Genomic DNA, 23626 nt, shown 5'->3' with positions numbered 1-23626 from the left:
TTAGTGAATGAATTCACCGGTAAACATGTCTGACACTATCGACCTTTCTAAATGGACTAGAATAAGTTTTTGCGCTTTTCCACTGCATGGTTCGGCTCAGTACAGCAGTGTACATATTTTCCTAAATCCTGCCATTTCTGATGTGTTGCATTTTCACATCTTAACCGATTTTATGCTGAACGCACACTAGGGCTGCGTCCAAAAACCTAGGCAGCTGACTCATTGCCTCGCTGCCTTTTTGTTCACAAAGGCACCTCATGAAACTGATTTCGGACAGACTTTTAAGGCAGTGTAAAAGTTTAATGATCGACAGTAAAATAGAGAGAGTTTTGGTGAGAACTAAACACATTTATTTAAGTACTACATTAGTCATTTCTTGCTAGAAATGACATCAGAAGTGGAAAATATTGGTTAAAAACATACATTTACACACAAACTTACCAGCAAACGTAACTTTCGGACGCCATCTTATTTTCCACGCTCAACTGTCACTGAATGGAAAGCACAGGATTGTGGGATATCAAAGGCAGCGAAGGATACATGTATGCTGCCTTCAAAAATTGATCAGTTGAAGGTCTCTCAGGAGACAGGAAGTGAAGCTAACATTAGATTCGGACATTGCTTGATGCCTTCCTGCCTTGAAATGTGTCCTCCGAAGGCACCATTTTCCAGGTTTCGGACGTAGCCTAGATCAGGGGTTTTCAAATTGGGTGAATGTAAGCCTCCCCTAGCTGTGCGTTCACACCGCCGGCGGCGAGAGCGTCAAGCTGGCCGGAAGTCATTCATTTTCAATGGGAGCCGGGCGGCGAGCTCCGGCGAGAGCGGCGCGGCGCGTCTTGGACGATTTGGGCGTCGAGGAGAGTTGAAATCAGCTCAACTTTATGGTAATGAGCTATGACGCGGTTCGGCGGCAACAGGCGGCAACCAGTCAGAATGTAGAAGTGCTCCGCTTGAGAGAAATCCAGAGAACGCAGGCCTGTAAACTTTGGTTCCGACCACATTAGTTCCCAAGCAATTTGTAGGAGAGGTTGATCATTGCTGTGCGGGTTTCCCTATCATTTATAACAAGATCATTCATAGTGATGTGTAATTTGTTAAGAAGTCGCGCAACACTATTTTATAGGCGCTAGAACGCTCGTTGTTCAGCGGGTGTGCAATTAATTCTTACTTTCACATTTAAACGATTTCATGAAGTTAATTTATACCCTACTTGTGGTCAGTATATCCATCAACATGCTTGTTTGATTTGCGGCCTCTTTAAATATAGTTTTAAAAAAGAAAAAACATTCGATCTACGTCAGAGCGGCAGCACGTCCACGGAGCTTTCTACAGCGTCGTTGTCAGGGTGGCAAGAGCGAATTTTGACGCTCTCGCCGGCGGCGGTGTGAACGCACGGTTAGAGTAGGTAAGGACAGCCGAGCCCCCCCTTCCCCAAAATCCTGTCCGCCTGCTCTAACCCACACACATCTCGGCAGTAAATGCCATCTTCTGTGTGTTCCTGGCAATGATGAGTTTCAATAACAACTAATAAAATGTAAATATTTTTTCATATTGTATTTTATTTCCTTTTTTTGTTTAAGAAGTGCATTCATAAATCTTTGCAACAGCAAATAACTTCCAACTTTATGCAGGCCTATTTGAGGCTACTTTTAAAAATCACAGAACATCAGTAGGCCTAACCGTAAGTCAACAAAACATGCTTAACATGTGAATGTTACAAGTGTGAAACTTGTGTCTGGGTCTTAAAAGGGATAGTTCACTTTAAAATGAAAATTCTGTCATCATATACTCACCCTCAATTTGTTTCAAGCCTGTATGAATTTCTTCTGCTGCACACAAAGCAAGATATTTTGAAGAATGTCAGTAACTTAACAGTTAACTGGTCCCATTGACTTCCATAGTAAGAAAAAATATATATATACTATGGAGGTCGATGGGACCAGTTAACTGTTTGGTTACTGACATTCATACAGGCTTGAAACATATTGAGGGTGAGTATATGATGACAGAATTTTCATTTTAAAGTGAACTATCTCTTTAAGCGCACATTTTAATGCACATCATCTCAAACAAAATCAGCACAATGGACAGCTCTCTGATAAATGAACGCCAACGCTTTTTGTTCACGTAGCACATAACACATAACAGTCAACTGCATTGAAGGCATGTTATTAGATCAAAAAGATTTGCATTTCAATTTTTTTCCAGCCACATACAAGATTTGTATGTGGCTAAAATTATTTAAAGTCATACATTCAGATTTAAACAATAAACAAAATGCACCATTCACGTCATTTGCACGTGTCATTCACGTCATTTGCACGTGTCATTCACGTCATTTGAATTTTAATTTTGAACTTTGAATAACCGCCCATATCAGTGGGAACAATGAGGATGCACTTTTGACGCGCAGAGGTGTTCAATGCGGTGCTGCACTGCAGAGAGAAATAAACGCAAGTCGTCCTCCACCTGCAGCCTTGATCTGTATTTATTTTTAATCATGGTCAGTGCGGAAAACCCACACTCACACATGTAAGTGGAGGTGAAGGGGATTAGGACTTGCATAGCCTTAGTGGAGATCTGAGGGAACTCGCTCTCCACAGACAACCAGAAACGCGTGATCGGCATTTCTGCCAGTCTCTGCTTCAATTCCACATTCGAGCTGAGATCGACCAGGGCCTCCTCCTCCTGCGGGCTCAATCCATCACTGGGTATGGCGGGGAAAGCGAACGGATTTCTCACCCACTGATTTCCTATTGCGTCCTCTCCAAAATACTCACCAAACTGTTCACGCAACCCATTCAAATGCGCAGAGATGACCGGTTGGACAGAATTAAGAGGCAGCCCTGTCTTCTCCGCAACATCCTCCAGGGTTGGGAACATTTCCACAGAACCTTGTTCAACACGAGCACACCACAAGTCCAGTTTTTTCCTGAACCCAGACACTTGGTCGTGTGCCGAAAAGACGTGGCACTCTTTGCCCTGGAGCGAGGTGTTGAGGGAGTTGATCCTATCAAAGATGTCGGAGAGATAGGCCAACATAGCAAGCCAGTTCATGTGTGCCAGATGTTTTGCCAGTGGGGAGTTAATCTCGGTGAGGAAGAGGAGGACTTATTCGCGCAAATCACACAGCCTGGTAAGTACTTTGCCCCGAGAGAGCCACCTGACCTCGGAGTGCAGGAGCAGCTGCTGAAAGTTAGCACCCATCTCATTGCAGAGAATTGAGAACAGACGGGCGTTTAAGGCACGCACTTTAATTAAGTTCACAATTTTGACAGCCTCTTCAAGAACTGCGCGCAATTCTTGGGGCATCCTTTTTGTTGCTAAAGCCTGACGATGGATAATGCAGTGCTTCCAGACAGCCGCAGGGGCAACTATCTGCACCTGTTTTACGAGACCGCTGTGACGGCCAGTCATTGCTCTTGCCCCATTAGTGCATATCCCACAACACCGGCCCCAGTCAAGGCAATTAGACTCGTAAAAGTTATTCAAGGCCTTGAAAAGTTTGTCAGCTGTTGTGCGGGCGGGTAGAGCAACGCAAAAAAAAAAATCTTCCAGCACACTGAGGTCTTTAATAAAGCGAACGTACACCATAAGTTGAGCACAGTGTGCGACGTCAGTGGACTCATCCAGCTGAATGGCGTGAAAGGGGCTTTCACGAACACAGTCCAGGACCTGCTCTTTGACATCACAAGCCATGTCTGATATTCGTCGCTGGATGGTATTGTCAGACATAGGGATCACGTCAAGTTTAGCAGCAGCTGCTTCTCCCAGCATTACTGAACACATATCTCTAGCTGCAGGGAGTAGCAATGTTTCGTCGATGTTGTGTGGTTTGCCTGCCTTCACTATACGTAGCGCGACATAAGATGCTTCTGTCGCCTTGATGTTAACAGTGCCAAATGACTGTATTATTGTTTTTTTTACTGCAAATCGTCACACTTCCTCTCAAAAAACTCAACGGGCTTGTTCACTAAATTTGTGTGTTTGGTTTCAATGTGACGCCAAAGTTTGCAGGGTCTCATGCTATCATTTGCCAGCACCTCCTTGCAGACCACACACTGCGGCAGAGGTGCAGCCTCGGACCCCGAACAGGTGAATCCCAACGTTAAGTATTCAGGATCATATTTCCTACGTTTTTTGCTGGGTCCTGTCTCCTCCCTTAACGCTGACTTCTGTTGATTTGGGACAAGGAACGAATGCATTCGAACGAAAGCTAATACACGCAGAGTTACAGATATCAATAGAGATGTATGAATTCACAACTTTCCCGAAAACATTTCAAATGGTCGCTATGGCAACGTACAACAATCCAATAACAAACTTCCGGTTTACGTTAGCCTGAATTACTGCTATCAGTTCGATTTCGACAGTTATATTCAGTGAATTGTTAATGTACCGTGGTTGTTTTTGTTAAAACTTAATAAAAATTTTAAATAAAAAAGTTCGATTTCGTGCATTGATTTGTATTAGTAGGCCTACACTAGTTTTTTCTGTCTGTGTCAGCTGCAAAAATTTAGTTGAAGATCGCCATCTCCGTATTGAACACGCCTAGCCTACAGAGAGAAATGCACATCATGGATTACATTGAGTAACGTTAGCTAGCCTATTTCTTTTCGTTTTGAATAGTTTCGTTTAAAAAAATGTAAAGCTTTCTTAAATATTTTTCATGTCTATGAGGCATAAACTGAGTTTTGATTAATTGATAATAAAAAAATAAAGAGATATGAGATGAATTTATGATGCGCTCCAGTTCACGCGTGCAATGCAATTGATCGCGGCTATATTTGCTTCTTATTTATTAAATCCAGGCAATTTGTTGAATAAACATTTATTAAAATTAAGATACAATTTATACAAAACAAAATTCACTGTTTAAACTAAAGAAAGTCTTTCTACAAAACTAAACTTAATGAAGTGGTCAATCATGTCTGACCTAGAGGTCTTCACGGGTCCAAAAATTCGCACCCGAACCCGAAGAGACCCGCAATTTTCAACACAGACCCGACCCGGACCCGTCTATTATTTCAAAAACTGGACCCGGACCCGTGCAGATCCGAAAAATGCCAAAAATATATTACCCGGAACCGACATGGACCCGTCTATTATTTGATAGCTGGAACCGAACCCGCCGGGAAGACACAGACGCGACTGGACCCGATTGTCTCATATTACACTATATAACGTTACTGCTGTTAACAAGTTAATGAACAAGCTGCGAAAAATAACTTTGTCTCAGTCAGCCTACCTAACGATATAGCCGTTGTCTCCCTTGTACCTTGATTGTGATGTATTACAATATTCCTCATTAATTGTTCCAAGCATGCTTAATTCACTCATTTCAGCTGTAAAAGTCAATTTTATTTCACAGTGACGGATTTATGAGTTAATTCGCATAATAACTTTGACTGTTTGCCCTTTTGAACTAATAACTATTGCTCGTTTAGTGCCATGGCCGCTTGCGTTACCATTATTTATTTGCCATAATCTCTCTGAGTCTGACTAGCAGAACTTTAAGATTAAACAAGACGATTCATTCATATTATTTTTAAAGTCATTACAGTCACTGCGGTCTGCGGAAGCTCGGGTTGCCATAGAAACATGACACGCGCTTGAGACTGCACTCGCGCGTCAGCTGGAGCAACCTGAAATATGAGCCTTTTTTTACGCAATTTGAGCATCACAGAAAACATTTATGTTACAGTGTACCTGAGGTCTTGTTGCTGATTTGAAATATATTCTTGAGTACATTATTAACGCGCGCATGCATTAAATCTGCCCGCTTTCTAAAAGGCTGAGAGAGCGCGCGCGCGCGAGAGAGAGAGAGAGAGAGAGAGAGAGCGAGAGAGAGAGAGCGCTTGTGTTTTTGTTGTTGTTGTGTATTTCTAAACCTCATTTCCCAGCTCACACTTTTCTTATCCTAATTTAGCAATTTGTAAGTTACACAAAATACACAAGCCGCGCTGGCTCTCACGGCCAGGTGTTCTCCGAGTCCGATTGACGTATTACATAGGCTACAACATTAACAGACCCGGGAACCGAAGTAATAGATTAGGACCCGACCCGGACCCGGCTGACCATTTAAAAAATAGACCCGAACCCGTACGGGTCCCGGGTCGGATCCCGGGTCCACGGGTCTCGGGTGCCCCGTGAAGACCTCTAGTCTGACCCACTCCATTTCCCCGATTTATCCTATCTTACTCATGGTGTTCACTTTTCATAATCAACATATAGATGGAAAAAAAATAACATATAATATTTTAACATATGAAACTAAAATGCTACAACACATAGGCTATTAGGCACATTCAAGTTAATTCTCCAATTAATTTTAAAATGATTAAAAAAATAAACATAGCCTACCCCTTAAAAAAATAATTGTATTGCAGTTTTTTCTAAGTACAAGAAACACTCTTTCTGCGTAGAGTGTTTGTGTTGAAAACAGGTGCCATTCATAAAATCCTTCAGTTTTCGAGTAGGCCTATTGTTTGAGCACCTGTGCACACGTTGAGCCAGAAGGAGCCATTGCTTAATCTGTCAGCATTCCTACTTGTCAGTAATCAGTCAACTCGTTTGTACCACGACGCGAGTATCCCGTGTAGCTTTTACCCAGTATACCGCGACGCGAGTATATGGTTTATTTTTTCTTCACGTCGCGCCTCCTCTGTGGCTCTTTGGCGCCCCCCAGGGGAGGCGTGCCTCAGCTATTGAAAACCGCTGGCCTAGATGATTTAGCCGGATTAAGAGACCACACACTTGTTGATTGTAGGAATGATTTTACACGGCACAAGATCTCACGGAGACACGCAAGATCAAACTTGACTTGTTTGTGGCCGCCAAGTTTCAGCTATAGAAGCACAAAACATCCGGTTGCTGGCTCTCATTGGCTATCGCGGGTATCACGTCAGACGCAGCCCAATCAAGAGTCGAAAATATAAACATGTTTGGGATCGTGGAGACTGATGCGATTGGGAGCAGTAAAATAATCGTAATGACACCACACAATTGAGAATTTTTTTGGACAAGAAGTAATTTGCGACAAACCTCGTATTGGGAAATAGTAACAAATAAAATGTGCTTAAAGGGATACTCTACCGCTTTTTCATATTAAACTATGTTATTCCCTTAACTAAGACGAGTTGATACATACATCTCTTGTCTCGTGCACTTAATCGCTCTGACCCGCGGTGACATTTTGATAGCATTTATCTTAGCCCACTAAGCTCAGTTCATTCATTAGGTACCAAGCAGAGATAAAGTTAGAAGCGACCAAAAACCTCCACGTTTCCCCTGTTTAAAGTTATTTACAGTTACACAAATGTATGTATGGTAGAATAGCACATTTGAGAGTACTTTGACTCGGCACAGTAAAAAGTCACGCCTCAAAAATCCTACTCTTGAAAGTGCTATTCCGCCATATAGTTATCCTTTTAAACCCTCTTAGAAAAGCTCCACATTTTATTTTGTGTCACCATACTTGGTCGTTCAGCTATTCTTGTAACTGCATTTCAATTTCAGAAAATGTGTGAAGAAACCAAATGGCAGAAGATTCCTTTCCCCCCATTTGGAAGATAACATGCACAAATTCCCAGGTAGCTCTTTGTGATACTTTAAAAACTTCAGGCAAAGACCAAGTTTTGGTATGTGGTTTACAATTGACACATTTGATTACAAAATCAGTGTCTTCTGAAATGAAATATGTGTGCATGAGAATAATACTAATATTTTAAACTTTTTTTAAACCATATAATATATGAACCCTATAAATTCACATTACTCATATAAACCATCACATCCAGCCAACTGTTTGCTTTACATAAGCATCAGCAGGTGGGACACGGCGGGCTGTTTAAAAGGCCTCTGGGCGGAGAGGGGAGCCGACGAAGGGTGAAATCTCAACGAGTGTGCTTTTGTCCCTCTGAGAAGTGCTCAACAACTGACTCCACGGCATCACCAAAGAGGCTGGAGGGAGTGATTGGAGCATTGAGGAGCGTCTTATGGTCCGTATCCTTCAGGTTAACTAGGGTTAACCACAGGTGCCAGTAAAGGACCATCAGGAAGCCCATAGAACGCCCAATGGTTGGACATACGCAGGTCTTTAATGTTGCACGTGTTCACGTTGACGCTGTCCAGGGACTGCAGAAGCTTGGCTTGAAAGGCCTATTGCACTGTCAAAGAGTGCAGCGTGTATGCCGCTTTGCCAGCGGAAGCCTTATCAGTGAGATGAGCTGTCAGTCTGCACAGCTTGGACGACAGGCTGAGATCCATGCCAGGCAATGTTCGAAGAAGGGCATAGATGCACAGCAATGATTCTCCTCAACGGGGGGGTATGCGCACATAGCCGTGAGCTCCTGCGATTCTTGAAAAAAATGGCCTGTGACGAAGTGTGCCGAGTGGGGTGCAGACCATGAGCTCACCACATGCTCGTAGATATAGGGGGAAAAAAGGTCTTGCTCTTCGAAGAAGCCTGCTGGTGTAAGTACCAGGGGTCTAGATTACTCCTGGTGGGCTCGTCCAAGCTCCTTAACAGCCTTTGACAAGCTCCTCCTGGAGGTCTAAAGGGACTTCTGTATTAGGGCACGCCGGATCCGACGCTGCCCATTCCTTCTCTGATGCCAAGACGGACATGGAGTCTTCGTCTCTTTCAGCGAAGGCCTCAAGCCCATCACCGTCGTTTTGAGGGGGAGGCCTCTTCCCCATTAATGCCACAAGCAATGGCCCTTCTGGATCTCAAAACGTGTATGGCAAGTGAGCGCAATGCACGCAGCTCGACTCCAAAAAGGCAGCCTCATTGTGGGCCAGGGCTAGGCGCAGGCAGGCGTTGCAGTGCTCCTGCGTGTCTGGCGGCAGATGGGTGGATGTAATTGTCGCTCTTCTTTTATACTGCCAGAAGGTTTGTCAGTATTTACATATTCGCAACAATTGGCCAGTTAGTTAACTGGCATTATCCTGTAAGGTTTCAGGATTTTCTATGAAGGAGAGGAATTCCCATAACAATAGCTGGCTATGCAATGTCGAAGTGACCACTCTCAAAAGGGAACAATAGTTTATAGATTATTATGCATGTTATGAACATTTTGATGGTTATGTGAAGCAAACGCACATATAACAGTTTGCCGGAAGTGATGGCTTATAGTTTATTTGGTATTTTTCCCATGCACACCTAACATTTTGCTTCAGAAAACATTGAATCAACAGCTGGTGTTTTTTTTTATTTCTTCAGATGGCTGGTGGTTTTGGTGGAGCTTATGAACCATTGTAGCCAGTGGTTAAATTGCCTTTTGTAGAAGATTATTTAACAGCCCTAACAACACTTGAGGCACTTGTGTGTAGACAAAACAGTTTACACTTTAAATACATCATATTTACTTCACATACTACAATTCATGCATTCATCAGCTTTCAAATAGGAGTAAAAGCAGGCTCCTCTGGTTTATGCTGGCTTTGTCTATAGGCAGCATAGTCTGCTGACCTCCTTGTCATCACCCACTTCCTAACAAACTTAGTTGGGTTCCACAACTCGGACCCACTAACTTTATGAACATCAAAGAGACACATTGACAATCTTCAGCTGATATCTCAATGCTGAAACAATAGTATTCATAGCTACAAAAACCTTTCACATTCAGCTCACAGCCAGTGTATCTACTTTGTGTTTTAATTTCAGAAGACCCTCTTTAATTGCCATGTTTGGGTTTTCCTTGCAGTCTTTGAAGCCTTGACACTACAGTAGTTTGTTGCCAGAATTCTTGTTCTCCATACAGAATTGTCACTGAAGCAGGCCAGAAAAGGCTGCAAGTGTAGCTTAAGCCTAGTTCACACTGCCCGATTTTTGCCCCGATTTTGAGTCGCCGACAGGTTTTGTGAAATCGCCGACAAATGCCCGAGATCACAGGCAAATCGGTGCTCGTGCACGCGAGTGACAATCAAGCAGTGTGAATAATCAAAGACGCGATCAGAGAGAATCACCGACGAGTCGCCGACGCCGGTGAGATATTTGGCATGCTAAATATCTGGACCTGTCGGCGATTGAAACTCCGGCTGTGTGAACAGCGTTCTGACTGAAAATTACACCGACAGCCAATGAGAGAGTGAGATACAGGGCAGCAGGAGGTTCAGGGAGGAGTTATAGAGCAGAATTTCAGTATTTTAATAGATATATTTACAATTCTATCAAACAGAAACAAAGGCCAAACAAACTGTCTTTGCAGAACACAATCCTGGCTCCCTCTGTCTCTCTAACAATTTCTTCCGCCATAATCTTTTTTATTTTTCTCCACAAATCAGCGCACATACAATTTGAAGCAAACTTTGTGCAGTTTATCATTTTTAATAACAATTCCAAGTCTCGCGCGAGAACTCCGGTCTGACGCACGTGTGATCTCGCGTTGTTTACTTGTCACATCGCACGTGTGTTTGGGAAACGTAGTTTGCGCAACGGAGAGAGAGAGAGTTGTCGGCGATTCTTTGTTTTATTGTTATAATGCAATATAGGAAAAAGAGAAGAGGCGTATTATGGATTCAACCAATGAGAGAAAGATTACATCACATATACATATCATGGTATGGGGACATGCTACAGGTGGTACTTGCATTATATAGAACACATCTGGTAATCATTATACCAACCAGGAGACCCTTCGGATCCTGCTATCCCTTTTCAATGTAAAGAATAGGGACATGAGACCCTCTCACCGGACAAACCTAGTTAGCCTCTGACAGGAGAAACATATGTGGGGAGGGGATATGCTTCACTTAAAGAAAGATAGAGAAACGGACAAGACAACGGGGAAAACTTTTTCAGGTTAAGTAAAGACTTTTTATTTGAGTGAATTATCCCTTGTAGTGGTAAAATTTAATGTCTAGTTAGCAGGGCCATACTGAGACATGCAGAGTCATGCCTAGTCATGTAGAGGTCAAGAGGTTTTGAACCATCTGGGCTGACGTTGGAGGGAGACTCCTTCCTTTAGGGGGATTATATCTTGAACTAACGTTGACTATGTAAGATACATGGTGTGTGTGACATACGTTGGACCTGTGAGAAGAGATACCTTGGGGTGTGTAGGATCAGATATATGGGCTACGTGACACCCTAACTTCAACAAACACCTCTATGGAAATGTACTGAGGGGGGAGTGCTTGTTGCCAACAGTATAAAATATTGTGTCTTCTGTTGTGTCTTTAGAGTACGCTTGGTGTGGCCTTGTGGTTGCATGAACCGTGCCCTCTTTCTTGTAAGAAATCTTTATTAAATTCTTTTTGTTTAACCATATTGACCAAGACTTTGTCTCTTATTCAGTAAGCAATTGTTTTGCCGTAACACCCTTTAACAGTAAAATATAAATATTTTAGGAGTTAAACTAGTCATAAACACCTTTTCAAACATCCAGGAATCAAATCTGTCATGTTCCCAAAGCAGAGGCATGTACGTAGAAATACTGAAACAGAGGTATCCAGTGTTGGCTTCTGCGTTGTTTTCGAGAGTCAACGTCTCCAAATATGCATTTATCACCTGTGGCAAACAGTTAAGAAACTTAGTTGTGAAGATTTTAATCAACCTTATTCTTATCTTTTAACCTATCCATCCATCCATCCATCCATCCATCCATCCATCCATTCATCCATCCATCCATCCATCATCTTCCGCTTATCCGGAGCTGAGTCGCAGGGGCAACAGTCTAAGCAGAGACGCCCAGACTTCCTTCTCCCTAGCCACTTCCTCCACCCGAGGTGTTCCCAGGGCAGTCAGGAGACATAATCCCTCCAACATGTCCTGGGTCTTCCTCAGGGCCTCCTCCTGGTGGGATGTGCCCGGAACACCTCCCTGGGAAGGCGTCCAGGAGGCATCCGAAATAGATACCTGAGCCACCTCAGCTGGCTCCTCTCGATTTAACCTATCATAATACCTAATTATACCTTATCATTCAACCAGTGAGGATGTTTCAGAGATTTAAAATCCCTGCTTTCTAACACCTGTCCACAGACAGACAATCTAACCCCACTGTCTACCTCAGCAATGCCATGCTCTTTCAGCTCTGCCAGAAGTGTCTCAGCCTCAGTCAAATAATACCATATTATTGCAATAACAACTAAAATTAAAGCTGCAAGCAGCATTTAGCGGGGTTCAAGCATTTAAGGCCTTTAAACAGTTACGGTCTTTTGTATTTAAGGCCTTTAAGCATTAAATTAATTAAAACTGAGATGAAATGAAGATCTGAGCATTCATTGAGGATTTATTAAAGGCTTTTGGGGACACTTGGTCAAGGCCACATATTAAAATGACCCAATTATAGCCATCCAAATGCAAATGCCAGTCATTTTGGATCATTATTGACCTGTCAGAATGAGCAGATCTAACAAATCATTTGAACATTATACGATAATAGATACAAAAGACCATTTACAACAATTACAGGAAATTTACCATAGCAAACGCATCAAAGCTTTTATAGTTATAGCGCCACCTATAGACCAATCTCCATAAAAGTTTGAATGCTTGTTTAGAGTCACATGTCACATTTACTTAACTATTTTTGAGAAGATCTAAACATTTATTGAGGAGTTAAAGGTTTAGGTACACTTGGTCAAAGTCACATTTTGATATGACCCTATTATAGCCATCCAAATGCAAAAGTAATTTTTTTGGATAATTATTGAGAATGAGGACATATGTCATGGTAGCTTGCTGTCACGTGACGAATTGGGCGGTGTCTGAGCCCGTCCACCATTTTGGGATCCTACGCTATCGGTTGCCAGGGGCAACATTGTAAGAGCGATACAGAGATCGGAGCAGGAAAGACGGCTTGAGGAATTATCATCACCGCGTTTAAACGGAGAAATGGAGGCCTCTTACAGGGAGAAACTTACTACCAGCGCCAGGCAGAGGTATTTAAGCTGGCTGAGATCAAAAACGTCGACCCATACGAGCTGCCTGCAGCACAATGGAACAGAGACCTAACGTTTGACGCTTTACTACCTTCCTGAAATGTTTCTATACATATATTTGCTGTGCATTCTGAATAATAAATAAATAAATCTCCCCACTATCCTGCAGCAGTCCAGTGCTCGTCCTCTCAGTAAGAGTTTTTCTCGTACTGATCATATTTAATACCTGTTGAGTTTTGATTTCTAAATGAATTTGACTAATAAAAAGGATCGCTTGTGTGTGCTGGTGCTTTTAGTCCAGCCTTCTTAAGTAGAATAAATGCTCGGTACGTGCCTTAAATTAATGTAACGTTAGAGGAAAATTTGTCAACTATAGGCCTACTTTGAATATTAATTAAGCGTTTTGGGCATAAACATGTAAATTACATACAGTAAAATGACTGATAGTGAAAATGACAGAATAGTGATCAAAATGTTTAATACAAATAAATAAAGGATCGTATTCATCAGGTGTTACACACTTCAGCTTCGCGGTCACGAGTTTAGACGATGACTGACACCCTGTGGTGAATTATAGCGTATGTTTATCAGCAGCTGCTTTCTCAGCTCGGCTTGGGTGGATTAAAACTTCATGTTACATTGAGTTTAGAAAATGATGTACTTAGTAATCATCAGAATATCTCTTCTCCAGTCTCTGTCCGAATCCACTAAGGCGAGTACTATCCTCCCAAAATGGCAGAAGGGGGAGGATTCCGTGATCTCTATGGGCGGGGCACTGTGTCGTGACGACATCTCATTCTCAATTGATCTAGAGAGTCAGAATGAGCAGATCTAACAAATGATTTGAACATTATATGATAACAGATGGAAAAGGCCATTTACAGCCAATAAAGGGAATTTACCATAGGAAATGCATGGTTTTAAAGCTTTTTGACAGTATAGCGCCACCTATGGTATGATCTCCATAAAACTTTGCATGCTTCTTCAGCATGTTATGCCACATATACCCAACAATTGTCGTGAAGTTTTGAGTTTTTCCTTAGTATTTATAGGCTTTTGAATGTATTTTGCCACACCTCTTTTCTAAATGTCCCTGTTATGGCCATCCAAATGCAAAAGTTCAACTTTTTTTTCAAAGATGATTGCTCTAGAGAGTCCAGAGAATTGTCCTAGACTGGTTTGGTTCCAATCGGGTAAAAAACCAGGGACTAGTTTGCAAAAGTAGGTTTTTGACATAATTGCAAATATTTAATGAACGATTTGATTGACAGCAATGGCTCTAGAGGCAAAGTTATTTAACATGAGGAGATCTATCAATTGATATGCATATGGTGTGGATATGTCAAACACCACGTGATTACAGAGCCATAAAACTCGTTAGCGCCAACTAGTGGTTGATTTATTTCAAAATTCTTACAGACCTCTAGGGCCATGAGTCAAACATGCCCATCAAGTTTCGTTCTGATTGGCCTCCGTTAACCTTGTCTTATAGGTATCAACTTCATTGGCCGATGGCGGCCTTGTTGATTGAGATACGCTGATGTCCTCATATACATACATGGGGCCTTGGACCAAGATACTGCATACCAATTTTCAAGTCAATCAGACTAACAGTCAGGTGGTTATAGCCGTTTTTATGTTTTTTTAACATTATAGCGCCACCTAGAGCCCAATCATCGCGATTTTTTTATCGTGACCAAAGATTGAGCCCATACATAAGTGCACCAAGTTTGGTGATGATATCTCATTTCTTTCTTGAGTTATAGCCTTATTAATAAAATAGGCTCCGCCTTGAACGTCCATTTTGACGCCCCTTAGCAAAATTGAATCAAAGTTTCAACTTTTTTTCAATGATTATTGATAATCTGACTCCAGAGAATATTTCTGCACTGGTTTGGTTCCGATAGGTCAAAAAACCAGGGACCAGTTTGCAAAAGTAGGTTTTTCAAAAAAACCAAAATATCTCAAAATTGGCGCCTGAAGAGCGAGCCAATCCGAGGCATGCGTCTGGTCCGTCTCGAGCCAAGGATTCCAACGATATAAGGCACTTGAGGCTACGGCCGACGGTCTAGGAGTTATGAGCAGTTTTGCGCAATTGATCGCTATAGCGCCACCTATGGGCCAATCTGGCTCATAATTTGATAACCTCTCCTCGATTTTTGTACTACCTATTGGGCAAGTTTCAAGTCTCTAGCCCTTATGGTTTGGTCTGCACGACGCGTTTTACGGCAGAATAATAAACCGGCACAAATACAATAGGTTTTCAAGCACTTCGTGCTTGAACCCCTAATAACAGAGGCGTAAAAGGGCCTAAAAAGGCTTATAAAAAAAAAACTATAGGGTCTCAGCGCCTGATTTTTGAGCTGCTGGTTACAAAAACTTTATCAAGCGTTCTGACATGGCCGGCAGAGAGGAACATGGTAGATTTTTGCATTTTCAGCTCATTTATCTTGGAAATGATTTTTATTTTTTATTTAAATTTTTTCCCTTTTAAACTGTAATACCTCTACCGACAGCCCGATCTCCATAAAAGTTTGCACGCTGCTTTACAATAATAGGGCGCACATGCTCAGCTAATTTGGTGAAGTTCTGCGCAGAACAGACATTTTTTAGTCATTTAATTTAAATGTCATTTTGCATAGGATAATGTAGTTGACCTTTCTAACAGTTAAAGCGCCACCAAGAGGCCAGTTGCCACGTCCTTTTTCGGGTGACCACAGAATGAGCTCTTACATAGCTGTGCTGAGTCTGGTGAAAATATCTCGTTCCGTTGACGAGCTATAGCCAATTAAGTCGAAAGGGGCTCCTCCCACCTCAAACTTGGCGGCCCTTAGGAACCCTGAACCCAAATTTCCACTTTTTTTCAATGATTATTGACATTCAGACTCCAGAGAATCTGCCTGCACTGGTTTGGTCCCGGTTTGGCCAAAAACCAGGGACTAGTTCGCAAAAGTAGGTTTTTGGAAAAAGCCAAAATAGCCGGAGATTTTCCCAGGTCACGAGCCAATCCGAGGCATGCGTCTGGTCCGTCTCGAGCCAAGGATTCCAACGATATAAGGCACTTGAGGCTACGGCCGACGGTCTAGGAGTTATGAGCAGTTTTGCGCAATTGATCGCTATAGCGCCACCTATGGGCCAATCTGGCTCATAATTTGATAACCTCTCCTCGATTTTTGTACTACCTATTGGGCAAGTTTCAAGTCTCTAGCCCTTATGGTTTGGTCTGCACGACGCGTTTTACGGCAGAATAATAAACCGGCACAAATACAATAGGTTTTCAAGCACTTCGTGCTTGAACCCCTAATAACAGAGGCGTAAAAGGGCCTAAAAAGGCTTATAAAAAAAAAAACTATAGGGTCTCAGCGCCTGATTTTTGAGCTGCTGGTTACAAAAACTTTATCAAGCGTTCTGACATGGCCGGCAGAGAGGAACATGGTAGATTTTTGCATTTTCAGCTCATTTATCTTGGAAATGATTTTTATTTTTTATTTAAATTTTTTCCCTTTTAAACTGTAATACCTCTACCGACGGCCCGATCTCCATAAAAGTTTGCACGCTGCTTTACAATAATAGGGCGCACATGCTCAGCTAATTTGGTGAAGTTCTGCGCAGAACAGACATTTTTTAGTCATTTAATTTAAATGTCATTTTGCATAGGATAATGTAGTTGACCTTTCTAACAGTTAAAGCGCCACCAAGAGGCCAGTTGCCACGTCCTTTTTCGGGTGACCACAGAATGAGCTCTTACATAGCTGTGCTGAGTCTGGTGAAAATATCTCGTTCCGTTGACGAGCTATAGCCAATTAAGTCGAAAGGGGCTCCTCCCACCTCAAACTTGGCGGCCCTTAGGAACCCTGAACCCAAATTTCCACTTTTTTTCAATGATTATTGACATTCAGACTCCAGAGAATCTGCCTGCACTGGTTTGGTCCCGGTTTGGCCAAAAACCAGGGACTAGTTCGCAAAAGTAGGTTTTTGGAAAAAGCCAAAATAGCCGGAGATTTTCCCAGGTCACGAGCCAATCCGAGGCATGCGTCTGGTCCGTCTCGAGCCAAGGATTCCAACGATATAAGGCACTTGAGGCTACGGCCGACGGTCTAGGAGTTATGAGCAGTTTTGCGCAATTGATCGCTATAGCGCCACCTATGGGCCAATCTGGCTCATAATTTGATAACCTCTCCTCGATTTTTGTACTACCTATTGGGCAAGTTTCAAGTCTCTAGCCCTTATGGTTTGGTCTGCACGACGCGTTTTACGGCAGAATAATAAACCGGCACAAATACAATAGGTTTTCAAGCACTTCGTGCTTGAACCCCTAATTATTTTCATCAATGTAGTTGCATTATAATCAATGAATAACTTTAACATTCTAAGTACTCACCTGGCAAATCTATTGTTAGCAAGTTCTCTTTCGAAGGATCAGACTGGTCCCCTCTTGTCACTTACAACATAAAAAAGTTGCATTGAATGATATTTGTTAACATGTATGCAGAGATCAATTCTTCCCTTAGTCACCTTACCATTGTTTCTTTTCTCAATTCTCCTTTTTTTGGCTTTCACCTTTCTTTTTCTTTTCGGTCTTGGAAGTACACACATTTTCAGCTTAATGTCAGTTTGGTTACTTAGAAGTGCTAGTTAGTCTTCTTTTGGGACAGAGCATTTCATTTTTCCTGCAAGTTCATGAATGACAGCAGTTGCTTTACATAACAACTCATGATCCATGCTAATGTAAAATAGATCCTGGAGAATTGTTCATTTCTCTCGAGGGACACACTGTGCAGTGGAATCTTAATTTGCCTCCATGTCTGTCTTCAAGCACTGATTGTCACAACATTCTATGGCAGCAGGATGTGCATTTGTGCACAAGGCTATCGATGCAGACAGTAGTGTCCACTTCTTTCACCTCCAAGTCTCTGACTTGACACAACATCTGAGTCAAGAGTGGCATAAGGACTGTTGATATAATCTGGGAACAATGAGTACCATGAGCTGTCAGTGTGTTTGAAAACAGCAACAAAAAAAACTTGCAGGGTAAAAAAGTAGAATTAAAAGATCTGCATTCACAGGATGGAAAACGGTCTTCTTCCCGAGATCCACAAAGTACCATTTACATGAATGATCACTCTGGACTTTATAAAGCCCCTTATTGTGCTCTTGAACCTGTTGGGAAGAACAATACCAAGCTGCCTCTAGGTTTCTCAGGCAATGTTGCACAAAGGATTTTGAACGGTCCCAGAGGAACTCTGGAACTTCAGCACTGTATACTCGGTGTTGACTGCTGTATATATAATTAAGCTTAGTATATGAGAGGTGCTGCTCTAGGATGAATTCAGTAACGATCATTTCAACTAAAGAGGATAGTCAAGGCCTGAGAGATCACCATGGTGGATTCATTTTCATAGATGAACTCTGCAACAGGTTTATAGCCAACATTGGTCCTGAGAACAACTAAAAAAAAGGGGCAAGGCATATTTTGTTGTTCAGTATGTGGCATCCAGGAGAACCATGTCTCCATACAGTTTAAGAAGTCTCTGCTGTTCTTGGGACTGATGTACAAATAAAAATGTGTTCTGCATGGTGGACTCCTTTTCTCCACTTTTCACAAAATCTTGCAATACTTCATTGTCCATGATTTGTGTCTCTGAGCATTTTCTAAAATATAAATTTGCAGTAGGGTGATCATGTTTCCATTTATTGAGCTTTTCTTCCAAATTAAGCTGATCAAGACCAGAGTACCTTCCTGCTACTAAAGACAACTGCACATGGTTTTGAATGGTATGGCAAGATGGAAAGTAGCACTGATCATGTGACTTTGGGAGGACACAATCCAAAGCTGAGAGTTCAGTGTTCACAAACTGGCAAAGCACTTTTTTAAGGAAAGGCACAGAAGTAATTCCTAATGACACATACTCTTGAATTTTTTTCTTCACAAGAGGGTTGATATTTCTGGTGTATCCACTTTGGGGAGAGGGGTGGGGGCTAGTCGACGCAATAGCTTTAGCTTATGCCCCATAGGTGTCAAAGCTCACTCCACCAGAGGCATGGCCTCTTCCTGGGCGTGGTCTAGTGGAGTTTCAATTAGTGACATCTGCACTGCAGGCACAAGTCCTTGTCGTATGAAAATATTAAGATGGCCTCTGCAAGCCCGTCTTATTATAAGATGACATTTGGGGCCTTCATATACTTCAAAGGTTTTCTTCTTGTAATTACTCTTCACGCCTATAATAGCACGGCGGGATTGAACAGGTTCCCATATTGCGTCTTAACGCAGTACGACTGACCGTTCGAAAGGGAGCGTTACGTAACCTCGGTTCCCTGAGATAAGGGAAGGACTACTGCGTAGACGGCCGTGCTATGCCATTAAACAACGGGTGATCGTCGCTTTAGTCGATATAACCTGACGCTTAAGGGCATTACAGCGTATTTAAGGGCACCCTTTTGGCGGGCATTTGTGCCCCATTCGCAGGCTTAAAACCCTGATTCGCTGGTTTTGTGCCCATTGGTCCGTTCAGTTACGCTGCTCTGCCATTAGTTAATGCAGTTCCCACTGGTCAGCCAATAGCATGTGAGAGTCTCTACACTGTTTTGACTGGGCAGTAGCACTGCGTGATTTTACAAAAATACTTCAGAAATTCGAGTAATAGATTATTTCCCATATTGCGTCTTAAGCCCCGTTCACACCGCAAGCAACACGCAGCGACAAAGCGGCATGATCCCATTCATTTCAATGGAGTGCTGGCAACTTCCGGCGACACGAGCGACAGTGACCGTTGGTGACAGAATGTGGGTGTGTCAAGCGACGTGATACACGCACCAAAATTCAGAAATTTCAACTTTATGCAAACGAGAAGCGATTTTCGCGAGCGACAACCAATAGGAGTGAAGTCAGTGGAGTGCAGTGATCTGTCTGCTTTACTGCTGCTACTGCGGTGTCCGGAGGAGTTGTTGATATTAGCTTTTAGCAAGTCCCCTGTTCTTTACGATATGTCTCTGTGTAGCCTACATACAGAGACACATTTAAAAAAATGATGCATGGAAAAACGTGTCTGGGATTGTGGGGATATAAAGTAAGTTTTGACTAAACTGCATGCAATATGGTCTACCTATTACAGTACAGTGTGTATATATTCTAATAACTTGCTCTGTTCTGCAAAACACTAGTAATAAAAACGGTCCTATTTAATGACGTTTATATGCAACCAGTAGTGGGAACGCCCACTAGCGACATCTCTGGCGCTGGCGACATGCGGTGACAAAATCGCTGGCAGTGTGAACGGGGCTTTAAGATGCAGTACTTCTTCCCTTATCTCAGGGAAACGAGGTTACATAAGTAACCTGGTATGTTTTTTTCTCCCTCCCTCCATATTACACACTGATGCAGCCATAGAAATAGTTCAGCTTTGTTTTTAATGTCGTTTCTTTATTAAGTTATTTTTTTTAAATGTTTGTTAAAATTTTATTAAAGTTTTTGTTTTTTAAAGAAACAACAAAGTGGCCAGAGGCCAAAAGCGAGTTAACCACACGTTTGATCAATTTAGCCTCTCAAATCAAAACTTGACTTGTCTTGCATTACCTATAATAAAATACATAGGAAAAAAACACTTCAAACATATCACAATGTTACTTTATATGTTTACTATCACCACCACAGTAAAAAGGCATTATTGACAAACTTAGGTAGGCTGCTGCACGCAACGGCTCGCAAATGAAACGTGCTATACAATCTACTAATAAAATAAATAAAAATAAAAACCATGCAGGTTGTCTTACCTTACACCTCTTCGCAAAATGTATATAAATTCGATATTTAATTCCTGCGCTATAGGTTATGCAGGCAAATTTAATGTAGTTCACATCATTGAAATTAAAAGATGAATTTTATTCATCAGCTCATTTCAAGATCAAAGGCTGCAATAGGAGAAAGAGGACCAAAGCACTGGTAAGAGCATTAAGTCTCATTAGTTTTAATGAAGATGATTGTGTTTTTGAGCACCTGAGACTAAAGCCTAGTTCAGACTGCACGATTTTCAAACTCGTCGGGTCACTGCTCTTTTCACACTGCATGACTATCTGGGGTATCATTCAGTCACTGCTGTGTTCACACTGCATGATGGTTTGACGACAGAGGTGTTCACACTGCATGACTGAACTGTGCTGCGTTCCAGTTCATTTTTTATCATGCCCTTCACTCGCAAACTTCCCTCCGTCTCGTTCACTCGGATGTGCGTCATTACTTACGTTGCATGAGTGTCCACTACTGGTGGAAACTTTGCAATGGACTGAACTGGAACGCCCTAAGCCCTTGATCACTTGGAATCCACTTTGGAGTTGATTTTTTTTTTTTTTTATTCCTTTACGGAATTATTTAATGCAGCATTCTATATGTATATGGATGTGTTTGGGTTGTTTTAAATGTTTTTAAAAATATCATAGAGTTGTTTGTGGTGGGGTAAATTAAACACGATACGTGGTGACGTCACAATCGCGTTGCATTGTGGTATATGAAGCTGCCTGAAGTGTACATATGAAGTAGACTCGCTCACTCGGTCAAAATCGAGGGAGCAAGGGTCTGTCCATATAAACTTCCCATGTCCACTTCACGAAGTGGAACGCACTTCAAAATGGCGGCGGGGATTCCCCCAAGGGGAAGTGCTTAGGGAAGTTTGCAAGTGCATGTCTTAAAGTGGAGTGGAACGCAGCCTGGAAAGGTTGATGCAGGTAGAAACTCAAACTGAGAGTCAACAATTATAATTAACTACTCAATTAATAATAACACAATGCAACTTTTCCTGTTGATAGTTTAATATTTGTTTGTTTTGTATATTTATCCTGTGATTCTAATGAAGATTTTATTAACAAACCGTGTTTTTTGTATACTAGTTAAATACATTTTTTTATATGGTTCTTTGGGAAAAAATGCATCAAACTAAAACGAAGGAGGAGAAAAAAAAGGTTCCGGACAACTGGTAAAAACGATTGCTTCTTTTTAGAATCTCACATATTAGATCTAACTTACTTGCACACTTTATCTTCAGTACAATTTAACATGTTTTTAATATTTATTTCACAAGGAAACTCAAACACGAATGCCTCTTAAATATTTTCTGTTATCTGTATGTTTTTGTAAATTTCGTTGCACTTAAATGATTTTAGACAGCAACTTGTGAACAGAACTTTTATTTTGGTGTGGCGGTGTGACGTCATAAAGATGCCCTGCGCTCCTGCCTCTGTTGTGATGGTTGTGATTCAGTTGGAAAAGGTTTGTTTTTTAAGCATTTAGGGCATGCAAATGTTCTGTCTATTTTATATATGATATACAAGATATAATGGTTTATCTAACAAGATATAATGATTTATCTAACATTTGAAAAACGCTATTTTGATAATAAAGTGCATTTATATATGAGTAACAGAAAAGGTGCGTCTCATTTAGCTCCTTGTATCTTGAAGCCGTGTATCGTAAAAACGAAATCGTCATTGACAACGACAAGTAATGATTGAGAAAATCATGTATGAGACTCCGAGTCAATTGATCCAAATGATTCACTGATTCGAAGCGCTCGAATCACCACAAGGTGAGGTCACGTGCTGGTCAAGACAGTGCAAAGAAGCAAGTAAACAAACCATAACGTGTAACAAAATATACAAGTGATTGATACTAAGTGTAAAGAATAAAACCTTAAATATAAATGTATCTAATTTGCATATTTTCTTATTAATTTGCTTTTGAGCTGACTGACTCCCTTTACCAGTGCGCTGTTACTGAGCTAGAGCTTAAGATGCACCCATATATTTTGTTTGGATTTCTATTTTATTCTGTTAATTATTTTCTTCTTAATCATGGAAAATTGTCCAATCTCACAGAGATCCACGTGTCACTATTATAAAGATGGCGTTTATTAAAGAGGAGAGTGAAGACATGAGGATTGAAGAAACATTCAGTGTGAAACAAGAAGATACTGAGACACAAACAGGTGGGTTTCATTCTCAAAGATGAACTCATTTGATCCTTATTATTAATGTCCAGCTCTACAGAAATGAAATATATTTTTTGAAGAATATAAGTGGTGTTATTTGACATGGAGTGGGTCCCTCATGCAGACAGACATGTTCAGAGCACACATGCCATGTATGCCTGTCTGCTTGACCATATCGAGTACTCAGATGTTTTAAGTCGCCATGAAATCAAAATTGACCACTTAAATTTAGAGTAATATTGTAGTATTAATTAGAAGTAAGGACAAAATCCTGAACGGCCATTATGTTTTCTCCTTTATACTGGATTTTCTTCCGGTAACACTTTACAATACGGGTGCACTAATATGTATTAATTCATGCTTAACTAATGCACAGATAATCATGAGTTAATGTATTACTAATGGTGAACTAACCCATTTATTAATGATTACTGCATCAGCAACTAATGAAGATTCTACATGATTAATAGATTAAGTAATCATTACATTGTTATTAGTTAAATATGTCATAATGTATTAATTCCTTAATAACATATTATATTAACTAATAATTTAAATTGAAGGGTTAGTTCACCCAAAAATGAAATTTATTTCATTAATGACTCACTCTAATGTTGTTCCACACCCGTAAGACCTCTGTTCATCCTCGAAACACAGTTAAAGGTATTTTAGATTTAGTCTGAGGGCTTTCTGTCCTTTGAATGTAAGTGTATGCACACTTGCGGCCCACTTCCAGAAGGTAATAATAATAATAATAATAATAA

General features: G+C 41.3%; 1 protein-coding gene across 1 annotated transcript in view; it reads left to right on the top strand.

The window, feature by feature from the left end:
* The window catches only part of LOC137049075 (zinc finger protein 721-like), a 66785-nt gene that overhangs the window by 37043 nt on the left and 6116 nt on the right, over nt 1-23626 (top strand). Inside the window, exons 7-8 of the mRNA XM_067427463.1 lie at nt 2872-3136; nt 22725-22859. Coding sequence (XP_067283564.1) covers nt 2872-3136; nt 22725-22859 — 400 coding nt within the window. The remainder of the gene's footprint in view (nt 1-2871; nt 3137-22724; nt 22860-23626) is intronic.

This window comes from Pseudorasbora parva, chromosome 20 (assembly GCF_024679245.1).
Source record: "Pseudorasbora parva isolate DD20220531a chromosome 20, ASM2467924v1, whole genome shotgun sequence".
NCBI classification, from domain to species: domain Eukaryota; kingdom Metazoa; phylum Chordata; class Actinopteri; order Cypriniformes; family Gobionidae; genus Pseudorasbora; species Pseudorasbora parva.
This window is presented reverse-complemented; position numbering and strand designations above follow the sequence as displayed.